At 45.7% G+C, this 12,787-nt stretch overlaps 1 protein-coding gene across 1 annotated transcript; it reads left to right on the forward strand.

Moving 5' to 3' along the window:
* Positions 1 to 530: 530 nt before the first annotated feature.
* On the forward strand, positions 531 to 9,943 carry zbtb37 (zinc finger and BTB domain containing 37; the record flags this gene model as incomplete). The annotated part of the gene is made up of 3 exons (XM_080535421.1): positions 531 to 1,582; positions 3,109 to 3,208; positions 9,422 to 9,943. 3 exons carry the CDS (start codon positions 531 to 533, stop codon positions 9,941 to 9,943), a joined length of 1,674 nt encoding a protein of 557 aa, XP_080391547.1.
* Positions 9,944 to 12,787: the final 2,844 nt, after the last annotated feature.

A 12,787-nucleotide genomic window follows, 5' to 3' on the forward strand; every position in this document is an offset into this window, starting at 1 on the left:
AGTCACCGTCTAATGATCACAAGGTTGGCAGATCAGCGGTTCGAGCCCCGGCTGGCCACATGTCGAAGTGTCCTTGGGCAAGACACTGAACCCCAAAATTGCTCCCAGTGAGCAGGCCAGCGCCCTGCATGGCAGCTTGCCGCCATTGGTGTATGAATGTGTGTGTGAATGGGTGAATGAGAGGCCGTTGTAAAGCGCTGTGGAGCAGCTTTGGAGCAGCTGTGGAGCAGCTTTGGAGCAGCAAAAAAGGCGCTATATAAGTGCAGTCCATTTACCATTTACAACTGCCAGTGGCCCCTGAGCTGGATTACGCCTCCTGCTAGAACTGGTGGATTGATGATTCACTTCCTTAGTCAAATGTATCGATTGTAAGTTGCTTTGGAATAAGGCGTCTGCTAAATGCCAAAAATGTAAAAGTAAATGTATGTTGGAAAAACGTTATCTTGAATGTTATCGTCTAACACATGCGTTATAATCGTTATGTCACCCACTCTTGCACACCCATAAGGGGACTCTTCTCTACTCCCAGCATGGAGCGCGCGGGCAGCATCCAACTGGACATCCCTGACTTCAGCAACTCGGTGTTGTCCCACCTCAACCAGCTCCGCATGCAGGGCCGGCTGTGCGACATCGTGGTGAACGTCCAGGGCCAGAGCTTCCGCGCTCACAAGGTGGTCCTGGCCGCCAGCTCGCCTTACTTCCGGGACCACATGTCGCTGAGCCAGATGAGCACCGTCTCGCTGTCCGTCATCCGCAGCCCCTCCGTGTTCGAGCAGCTCCTCACCTTCTGCTACACGGGCCGCCTCTGCCTGCAGCTGGCCGACATCATCAGCTACCTGACGGCCGCCAGCTTCCTCCAGATGCAGCAGATCATCGACCGCTGCACGCAGATCCTGGAGGGCATCCACCTGAAGATCAGCCTGGCCGACGTGGAGGAGGAGCTGGGGGCCGACGGGGTGCAGGGGGGGTACAGGGGCGCCGGGGGGAGGATCCTGGAGGCGAGAGGAGCTGGGGGAGGGGGAGGGGGGACGTCAGGGGGCCTGCGTTCCCTCAGCCCGCTCCACGGCAGCCCCAGGGTCGGCCTAGGGGGTCCCAGAGGATGCATCTCTGGAGGAGGCGGGGGCGGGGGGGTGGACGCCCAGGAGGTGGGGAGCCCGGGAGGGGAGTCGTCTATGAGCCCCCCGCAGATGGTGGAGCATAGCGGGCTGGGTCCCGAGGGGGGGCGTCCCGGGGAGGCGGCGGTGGTCAGCGGGGGGCCGGGGGGGAAGGAGCCCATACTGCGCATCAACCGGGTCGGCCAGTGGTACGTGGAGTCGGGGGCGGACGAGTCGGAGAGAGGGGGGAGCGGCGGCGAGGAGGGGGGGGAGAGGGTGAGGGTGGTGGACGGCCTGAGGATAAAGACGGAGAGGATGGAGGAGTGGATCGGGTCGGAGACCCAGGAGGACGGCAGCGGGGCGGAGGAGGGGTCCGCCATGATGATCGACACGTCCGGGCGCAGCTCGCTGGTGCAGGAGGGGTTCGTCACGGGGGCCTCGGGGTCGAAGAGCGCGCAGCCCTCCAGCAGCTTCAGTGAGACAGAGAGGTGGGTGGTAACCGTGACGGCATCCATGACGCAGCCGCTTCATAGTTTCATCTATCCCTGTTTTTCCTCTCCAGGGAGGTTATTCCATCAATGTTGCTAAAGGAAAATCCAGGCCTATTTTTTTTTTTACAAGTCTCGTGAGATTTATCAAAATAACCCTGGATTCTTTGATAAGTCTCGTGGGACTTGTCAGAATAAGCCTGGATTTTCCTTTAGCAATGTTGATGGAATACCCCCCTGGTCCTACATAGCAGCCCTGTGTGTTTAAAAAAGAAAAAAGGTTTTAACTTTAAAAACTCAATTAGTCAATTAGCCTAATAATCAACACTAGGCTAGGCTTAGCTATAGTAGTTCTACGTTTAGCCATAGGCAGTAGCGCTAGGTTTAGCCATAATAATAATAATAATACAATTTATTTGTATAGCACTTTTCCTGCAAACGTTGCAGCTCAAAGTGCTCCAATCATTATATAATAATAATTTAATAATTTAGTCATTTAAAGGCAATATTAAAAAGATGGGTTTATAGTCTTGACTTGAACATATTTGCTGAGGTTGCATCCCTAACGGAAACTGGCAGGGCATTCCACAATTTGGGTGCATGAAATGAGAATGCAGCCTCACCAAATCTCTTCTTTTTTACAACCAGTGTCAGAAGACCTGAGAGCTCTATTGGGCTGACCTGCTAGCAAAAGGTCTTTCAGATATTCTGGTGCTGTGCCAGTGAGAGCTTTATAAACAAGCGTATAAGCAGCACACCCATCTTGCTGCCTGTCAAGAGGATCAAAGGCAGGGACGCTGGTATAGAGTGTGTTGCGGCTGTATGGATTTTACATTTAAAAAGGAAAAGCTCAGTATTTAAAGGTCCAGTATGTTGGATTTGATCATTGAAACAGTTCTTAATATCCATGATAACTCTATAGTGACCAGGGAAGGAGAGGAGACCCCTTGACAAAGAACATTCAGTGAAGACGAGTGCTGTTTTAGTGGGTAGTGGCGGCCGGCCTAGTGGGCAGTGAGTAGGCCTGGTGATCAGAAGGTCATGAGTTCAAATCCCACCTGGGAAGACCACTGCCAGCGTGCCCTTGAGTAAGGCTCTCAGCCCTAAATTACACTAGGGAGACTGTCCCTGTAATCTCTAATTGTCACATTGGATAAAACTAAAACCAACTAAGTCACATTGGATAAAAGCTTCTACTAAATGGCAAAAAAAAAAAAATATATTCCCCAGTATCTAAAATCTAGTTGTTTTAGAATATTAGAATTGTTCATTTACAGTTGGCAAAACTACATACAGTATCCATATAGAGTCTATGTCAGCAAGACATGCAGAGACACATGTTGCCACATGTAGGTCAGAGGGGGAGGGAAGGACAGGAAGAGTGGAGTGTCGTCTGCGTAGCTGTGGTAGGAGAACCTGTGTGACTGTTGAAGACATGGCTTCTCACAGAGGTTTTACAGCCATTTTTAGCTACTTCGCAGCCACAGAGAAATGAGGATGTGGTGTTGGTATCTCTGTCCTGTCAGGTTCAGCCCTACGGGCAGCGTGGTGGTGATGGCAGACAGACAGAGAGCCAAGAGTGAGTCACCCAGCAGACCGGACGACCAGCGCCACCCCACCTCACAGGTAAGAGTCATCACCTGGTGTCCAGCACCGGGTGTCATCAGAATCACAATCAGAACCAGAATCAGAGCTTTTATTACATCAATCAGGGTTCCCACGGGTCCTTGAAATCCTTGAAAGTTTGTGAATTTGAGGGGAAAAAAATCAAGGTCTTAGGTTTTTGAAAATAGACATGGGTCATTGAAAGTGCTTGAATTCCCTCTCTCTCTCTCTCTCTCTCTCTCTCTCTCTCTCTCTCTCTCTCTCTCTCTCTCTCTCTCTCTCTCTCTCTCTCTCTCTCTCTCTCTCTCTCTCTCTCTCAAAACAATATCTCTATTAAAAAATGTTTTACTTAGCTCGTCAACTACGGTAGTAAATTGCTTAACTTTGCACATATTTCACAATATATTGTTTTGCTGTGCTGTGGTAGAGAAGGCAAGAGACCATCTAGTGTTCACACATTCAAGCCTCTCTTTTTAATTGTTGTCTGTCAACGGATAGTTCCTATTATACAAGTTCTCATCTAGGTCTGTCTCAAACTATGCCGTGTTGGGTCCTCGAATTTGAGGGAATTGAGTCTTGAAAGTCCTTGAAAGGTGCTTGAATTTGATGTTTCAGAAGGTGTGGGAACCGTGTATCTGCCATAGTGCTTGTGGAATCAGTATGATCTCTGGTCCGCCTCCCAATCAAGAACACCTGTGCTGACCTACAATGCAATCGTTGATGTTGTTTATGGGACTATATTCTGTGGCGGAAGGATATATGCATTCTGAAACGATTAATGATTGTGAATACATGAATTTAATGTTACAACTGGGTATTTGTTTTAAAATATTATGTGGTGGCTGTTGTAGAAAAGCAATTTACCATTCGAGGGCGGCGGTTGTGGACTCATTTACCACTGTACAGGATTTTCCGCTACCCTGTACCAGTGGTAAATGAGTCCACAACCCCCTTCCTCTCATGGTAAATTGTTTCCGTATGCTATTACCCTGGGATGGGTAAACATAATGTATCTTCCACGGTGTCAACAGTATTTGGGGATGTTCAATCAACTGTGTGGTCTACATTAGTAGTGTTCAGCTGTGTGGTCTACATTAGCTGCAGTGTTTCCTCTACATGCATTTCATCGTGGCAGTCCGCCACGATGGAATTTCCTCCGCCACCATGCAGATTTCTCAACCAAAAAAAAAAAAAAAGATTTAGGCCGCTTTTCAGACCTTCACAGCGCTAGACACACCCACAAGCGCGAAGCGACGCGCTTGCAAAACTGTTTTGTGATTCCTCATTTAAATTACGTTGTACCTGTTACAATGACAATAAAGATCATTCATCTTCATCAAGATGAGAGATGGAGCGATCCGCTCACACAGCTGTCCCGCATCCGCTAATCAGCGCAGCACCGAACCGCCGGGCTCGTTGAGCGGATGCGAGGCAGCTGTGCCCGGGACCGGCCACTTCACATAAAGGAAGGAAGGAAGGAAGGAAAGAAAGAAAGCCGTGCACAAACGAGAGCTAAGTCAGACCGGGACGCTGCCAGTATGTGTGAGAGCCGGACTGCCGGCGTGAACATTTGAACCGTGTCATTTTATTTAATGGACCATTTCGTTGTCTGGTACCTGTACTGTAGCAATGACAAATAAAGTCCATTCCATTCCATTCCAGAGAGGGACGGACGGACGGACTACCCTTGTTTTTAATTTACAGGAAAACATTTTATTTTCGAGTTTTGGCTGAAATGACGTCGTTGTTTTGAGCGCGCGTGCGCGTTTCATGCGCGTGCACGCGAAAAATTCGCGCGCACAGCACTACCCGCCACCATGGTAAAAATTCCTGGAGGAAACACTGAGCTGTGTTAGTAGTTTGTGACATTACATGGTGGACTATCATAGCATTATTCCAAAGTGTAGCTACACTGGATTCCCCTTCCACGAACCCCCCACCCCCCCCCCCGCACAATGTGGTATCAAGTACAAATCCTAATTGATTTGTACGTGATTAGTTGAATCAGGTGTGCTGGTGGTGGAACAGATCAAATATGTGGAGCGGCTGGGGTCCCCTGAGGAGAGGGTTGAGAACCACTGTCTTAGACCCTCGGTTTTATAAAGCTTGTTTATGGGACCAGAACAATGCTCGTAAACGTAATATTCCTTTCAAGGGATCGTATCATTCCCTGATCGCTACCGATTAGACATAGTCTTTATTACAACCATTAGCCTGAATGTTACATATATCACCAAGCTCCGAAAAAGTAAAATTGTGAACCCAGTACCACTACCCAGTGTTATCCCATAAAATGCACATGCCTTATCTGCTTCCTGATCATAGTAGTAGTCTGTTCACTGTGACAAAATGTCTTTTTTTGTTGTTTTTTTGCTTGTTTCTGTATTCTATAAAGTCCTATCTAGCACTGCAGTGAGAGAGGGGGATGGGGATGTTATGTTTGTTTACACTCTTGGTATGAAGAGATAAGATAAGACTCAAATTTATAGTCGTTGAACAGAGCGCTGAGAAATACTGAGACAACGAAATGTAGTTAATGCACACGTCTCAGAGCTCTGGGCGCCTCTGGAGCAGTTAAGGGATTAAGTGCCTTGCTCAAGGGCACAACGCCCGTGGTAGGCACCTTTAGATCTGATGCCAGCAACCCTCCAGTCACCAATTCAACACATCCGGCTCCCTCCTGGGGTGGGGATTGAACCAGCGACCTACCGATTGCTGGCCTGCCTCTCTAACCCCTAGACAACCTGCCTCTCTAACCCCTAGGCTACCTGCTTCTCTAACCCCTAGGCTACCTGCCTCTCTAACCTCTAGTCTACCTGCCTCTCTAACCCCTAGACAACCTGCCTCTCTAACCCCTAGGCTACCTGCTTCTCTAACCCCTAGGCTACCTGCCTCTCTAACCCCTAGGCTACCTGCTTCTCTAACCCCTAGGCTACCTGCCTCTCTAACCCCTAGTCTACCTGCCTCTCTAACCCCTAGTCTACCTGCCTCTCTAACCCCTAGTCTACCTGCCTCTCTAACCTCTAGACTACCTGCCTCTCTAACCCCTAGGCTACCTGCCTCTCTAACCCCTAGTCTACCTGCCTCTCTAACCCCTAGGCTATCTGCCTCTCTAACCCCTAGACTACCTGCTACTCTACCTGGGTGAGAAGGGTGCGTACGTTGACAAAGAGTCAGAGAGTTGAAGGCACACATTTCCCAAAATTGCAGTGGTTCCCATTTAATACGCATGTTGGGTATTACATAACCTCACTCCGTCTTCAGAATTAATAAATCTCTCCCTCATATCCTCTCCTTCAGCTCTCGCTTTCACTGGCACTTCATGAAGTTTCTGTAATCGTAAATGAATTGCTATATGAAAAGGGTTCTATTTATATCCGTAGGCATGTTCTATACATAATTAGGGTTGATTTGAGGGTGATGAAGAGGACCTTTTATGTCGCATAAACCTAATTATGTCCATTTACGTCAAATAAAGAATGCTTATGTCCCTATAGACCCATTTCATGTTCAAATCACCCACTGATGAGATTGGACACGAGCCCACATAGGTTGCAGAAAGGCACACACACCGTCAGTCAATATTATCGTAGGCACGGGCTTGCACCTCACCTAAACAAAACAAAAATGTGCTGTTGTGTGGTTGGTTGACAAAACAGAAAAGGCCAAAAATATGGACCCATCATTTTTATAGGATACCATCAACAAAGACTCCTTTTAGGAGCATTGCAAAACACACAGGATATAGTTGTTCATTTTGTTCACTACAGCCCACTAGGGAGTAGGGGATTTTACTGCCATGTATCTTACTCAAGCGACAATGTTTGTAAACACTGGAATCAGTCTATTTCCATCTGACAGTCTATTTCCATCTGATACACACACACACACACACACACACGCGCGCACACACACAGAGGCTCTCTTCGAATCAATTAGATTAGATTAGATTAAACTTTTTTGGCATTGACAGAGTACAAGTACTAAGACAACATAAACATAGTTTAGCATCTAACCAGATAGTGTAACGATGCAGGCCGATGCCCTGTGCATGTGATGTGAAAAGCTTCTCTACTAACTAAATCATATTTTATTGCCACTGAATAGCATAAGCAGGAATCTCCAACAACAACACCCATGACATCTACTTTACATTGTGGGCCGGTTTCACAGATAAGACTTAAGCCTAATGCTAGACTAAAAAGCCATCTTCAATAGAGACTTTTCATTGAAAGTGTGATTTAGTCCAGGACTAGGCTCAAGCCTTGTCTGTGAAACCGGCACATTGATCTCCTTCATACGGAGAAATGTTCATCTGTAGTTCAGCAATAATTTCATTTCATTTCATTTGACAGCAATCCACAGAAATGAAGAATCAGCAGTTGGTGGGGTTCTAGAATGTTGGTGGGGTTTGAGAGAGTGTCTCTTGATTTTTTATTAGGATCCCCATTAGCTGATGCATCAGCTACTCTTCCTGGGGTCCACACAGAACATGTACAAAAAATCAACATAAACTCCTCAGAAAACGTTCTGAAACGTTAATTCGGTCGATTATTCCTCCCCTTTAATAATACCACTTGGTATTGTATTTTATATTGTTGGAAAGCCTGATTAGTCACCTTTACAACGAGGTACAACTTGTAAGGATGCATTCGTGGAATGAGCAACACAGCTAAACGTGTGGTTAGCGGTCCAAAAAGATTTGCCAAAATCCCCAGCAATATTCTTCTGTTGGTATAACTCGTTTTGAGTTGCTTAGTGGATTGGATGATTGCACTCTCCCACAGTAATAAGGAAAAAACAACACATATTGGCCATTTTTACACTTTGTTCATTTTACACTGTAAGGGACCTCAGTAGCGTGTGGAAGATCCATACGCAGTCACAACAGCTTGGCACCTCCTCCTCATGCTGGTCACCAGCCTGGTCACACACTGCTATGGGATGGCATCCCATTCCTCAACCAGGATTTGCCGCAAATCAGTCAACATGGTTGCCTTGGTCACTCTGGCACGTACAGCATGCCCAAGCTGATCCCACAAGTGTTCAATTGGGTTGAGGTCTGGACTCACGGCAGGCCATTCCATCCTCTCCACTCCCAAATTCTGGAGGTACTCTGTGATGATCCTGGCTCTGTGGGGGCAAGCGTTGTCATCCTGGAGGATGGAGTTAGGTCCCAGATTCTGGAGATATGGGATCGCCACTGGCTCCAGAATATCATTCCGATATCTCACTGCATTGAGATTGCCTTCAATGATGACAAGTAGTGAATACCAACAGAAGAATATTGCAGGGGATTTTGCCACATTTCTTTGGGCCGCTGCCCACACGGTTAGCTGTGTTGCTCCTTCCACGAATGCATGATCCTTACAAGTTGCACCTTGTTGTGAAGGTGACTAGTCAGGCTTTCCAACGATATAAAAATACAATACCAACTGGTATTATTAAAGGGGAGGAATAATCGAACTTTTTTTGAACAAAATAAAAGTTGTCAACGCTCCCAACCTCAGTTTTTGGTCAGCATTATAAAACACAAAAGAACCATCCACAGATTCTACACACAACAATAAATAACAAAAATAGACTCAATAGGGGGTATCTCCCAACTTAAATGCATCCAATTAAATACAATGGTTCCCATAACCAGGATGTTAGTTCCTTTGAGGGAGCGATTATGTGTTCTCTCAGGTTTGGATCAAGCCTGTAGTCTCAGTCCTTCAAAGTTCCCTGGCATTGATCAGCAATTGTTGACAAAAGGAAAACTGCTGATGGAGGAGGAGGAGGGGTGAGGAGAGAGGGAGCATATACAAAAGTAATGGTTTCCCCCCCCCCAACACACCCCTTAACTTGCCTTCAGTTAGCCTGCTGTGCCTCTTATTTTTCTTACCTTTACTGATGGTGTCATTTGTCATTTTACTTCGATTGTATTATTGATCTGTTTGGCTTGATTACGGGGAGGCTGTGGCTCAGGAGGTAGAGCCGGCGTCTAATGATCGCGAGGTCGGCAGTTCGATTCTTGGGCAAGACACTGAACTCCCAAATTGCTCCCAATTGGGCGGGCCAAAATGTGTGAATGAGAGGCCTTCGTAAAGCGCTTTGGGATAAGGCGCTATATAAGTGCAGTCCATTTCGATTTTTATGTACAGCACTTCTTTGACCTGCAATCTCTACGAAAATCTGCTTTATAAAATAAAATAAATTTAAAAATGTATTCCTTTGTCCTTTGTTTGCCAGGGAGAGGATGGCCAGGCCGTCTTTGACATGGGAGGCTACGAGGAGTACCTGCGCGAACAGGTAGGCGACCGCTGGTTCCGCTACAACCCTCGGCTCACCTGCATCTACTGCTGCAAGTCCTTCAACCAGAAGGGGAGTCTGGACCGCCACATGCGCCTTCACATGGGTATCACGCCTTTCGTGTGCCGCATCTGCGGCAAGAAGTACACCCGCAAGGACCAGCTCGAGTACCACATCCGCAAGCACACGGGGAACAAGCCCTTCCACTGCCACGTCTGCGGTAAGAGTTTCCCCTTCCAGGCCATCCTCAACCAACACTTCCGCAAGAACCATCCGGGCTGCGCCCCCCAAGAGGTGGCCCACAGCGCCTCCCCCGAGACCACCACCACCACCACCACCGTCACCTCCCGGGCGGGGCAGAACGAGGACGGGTCACCCAGCCAGGAGGAGCCGGAGGGGGGCAGCAGTAGCGGGGGCGGGGACGGGGTACAGGCCTCTGTCTCTACCACCGGGCCTGATTGACCCCGTGGACGAGGGAGGGAGGGAGGGAGGGGGACATGGCGTTATGGGAGGACACAGAGGAAGGTATGGAAGGACAGGGTAGACGAGTGCAGGGGGGGTTTTGTACTCTACTGTCAGGTGACGACTGAAAGACTAAAAGAGTTTTTATGGAAACTGCTTAAGAAGAGGAAAGGATGAAAAAGGGAGGAGGTGCTAGGAGAGTAGGTTACTCTTTAAGTCCATCCTGGGTGTAATTTTATACATCCAAATCCTTTCAACATAACAACGGGACAGGAACTCCAGAACGATGCAAAAGAGTAGTTTAATAGGAAACTTTGCATTATATAGTTATTTATATTACAGTATATCTCCGCTTTAAACCACATCTACCTTCACAAACTGAACAGATAAAGCTAACAAATGAAGAAAATGCCACACACTCCAATAACCTCATACACCACTGAATGCAGTGATTTTTATTTGCCTCTGACAATTTTTCTTATGTTACAGTTTTATACTTTTGTACTACCGGTATTACAGGTTCAGGATGCAGAAAAATAACAGGTTGACTGGTCAGAATAAGAAGAATAAGTCATGTTGTATTAGCATTGCCAAAATCCTAAGTTTAATAACACATTTGCTAAAAAAAAAATACATTTCTAATTTTTATATATTTTTGCCTTGTGACAATCTTGAGCGGTTGGGGTCCGTGATAAATAATCAGACTCATTTTCACAGCTCTTTTAAAAGTGCCAGAACATCTTAAAAGAAGTTCCCTTGCTGGTAAAATAACGTGCTTGTATTGTATTAAGCAATGCTAAATGCTACTGCAAACAGCAGGTAATCGATAGGGCCCAGTGAACAAACATTGACATCTTTCTTTGGCATTGTTATGTCATGGGGCTTTAAGCATTGAAACAACAAAATTGTCCAGAAAATATATTTTACATAAATAGTGTAAAAGGCCCACTAAAGTGAAAATCGTAATTTAAATTGTTTTGGTTAGAATCTTTGCTACACCTGGTCAAATTAGCATCACCCAAATATAGAAAATGTCCAGTACATCTAGAATGGTGCAGTGAAATGCAGCAGACAATGCAAATGTAAGAAAAAACATGTGGATGATTAGATGTTTTGGCTAGCACGGTTTTGTGAAAAAAACTACCTATTAGCTAACTTATCTTAGTCGAGTTGCTAGCAATTTGACAAAGCTAGCTCAAATTAAGTAACTCACCAACATTGTAATAGTATCCAACTGCAAACAGAAATGCTGTGTAAATCCACATAAGAGACACTCGGTAGGTAGGTAGGTAGGTACGTGTAGCTGCTAACAAATTGGTCAACATTACAGCCAACTAAAAAAAAAACATTGAACCTCGGAACAAAAGGCTCGCAAGACAAACTGTCCATCAAAAATGTGAACTGTCAATCAGAAATACAAGTGCGACACCCAGTCAATCCTGTAGTCTGCTGCCTTGAGACATTGCTATAAGCAAGCTGCTACTTCCTTCTTTTTGAGCATTTTAATACTAAACAATTAAAGTATGTAACCTAACATTTACACAGAAATTATGTAATATGGAAATCAAAGTCACTTTAGTGGGCCTGTAAGAGAAACATGTTTGAAATAGTATAACAATCCTTATGATACTTGCTAAATTCATGATATTGGCAAACTTCAGTGTGTGTAGAGGAATCCACATGTGTTTTAGGGATGCTCCGATTTATCAGCCACCGATTTAAATCGGTAGCTTTCACTCCAAATGACTCGGATCGGTGATCAGGCAAAAATGGCTGATCGCAAAAGCCGATCTTTTAAGTTATTTTATTGTGGGAAAACGAATTGTAAGGGAACTATTAATGAAAACATTCGGAATGCATTGCTCTACTTTTTCGACGTGCGAATGCGGCAGCGGAAGTATCCTAAAAAGTCGGTCTAAGTAGGCTATTATCCAGTCAGTAGGCCTACAGTTATGTATTTAAAAAAAGGTCGGTATCGGTAGATCTTGAGGAAGAAAATCGGTGATCGGTATCGGCCCCAAAAATCCAGATCGGAGCATCCCTAGTATTTTTCCCGTTTAAAGCCTCATATCCACCTTCTGAAACCAGCTGCTGAATACATACACAGTAACACAGAACACAGGAAACTCAACAGTTTTTAACCTCAGATAAGCTACAATACAGCTCAGTGACCTCTCACAAATCACTACGCAATGCAGCTCTGCTCCAAGCAGATTGGTGGAAGCCCAATACACAGTATGTGATTTTTTCCTCATTTTTTCTATGTGTTTGATTAACTATGTTAACTGTTTTTTATATAAGTGACGGATTGTTTGCATGGTTGCGAGTGTCTTTGAAACATTTTTATCAAGCCCTGACAATTATCAATATCTGGGATCGAGGATTGAGATCTGACAAGATTGTGATGGGACGACGACGACAAACTCATCTCCCTATTGGAGCAGGCCATGGAAGAGGAGGAGCCAAATAAGAGATTGTGGTTGTAGTAGCGCCCAAGAGAAGGCAGAAGCCCATTGATGCCATGGATGCCCTATTTTGGACGGATACATTAGCCTGCATGCTCGCTCTAGTAGGATGTTCTCCTCTGGAAATCAATCAATGAAGCAGAGGAGACTTCCTGGCAACCAAAGGAATTTGGAAAACAAGAAAATTGTCTTATTTCAATCCCTTGTGAGGAGGCCAAAATAGCTACGTAAAGCACTTATAAAGAACTTTGTAAAAGATATATATATATATATATCTCACATGCATATTTAAGCAGAATTTGTTTTTGTATTACAGTAAAGAGAACCTTAACAATAACAACAATGTTGAACACAGATATAAGGTTAACACAGTGGATTG

Source organism: Nansenia antarctica, assembly GCF_963989245.1.
Source record: "Nansenia antarctica genome assembly, chromosome: 1".
Lineage (NCBI taxonomy): Eukaryota > Metazoa > Chordata > Actinopteri > Argentiniformes > Microstomatidae > Nansenia > Nansenia antarctica.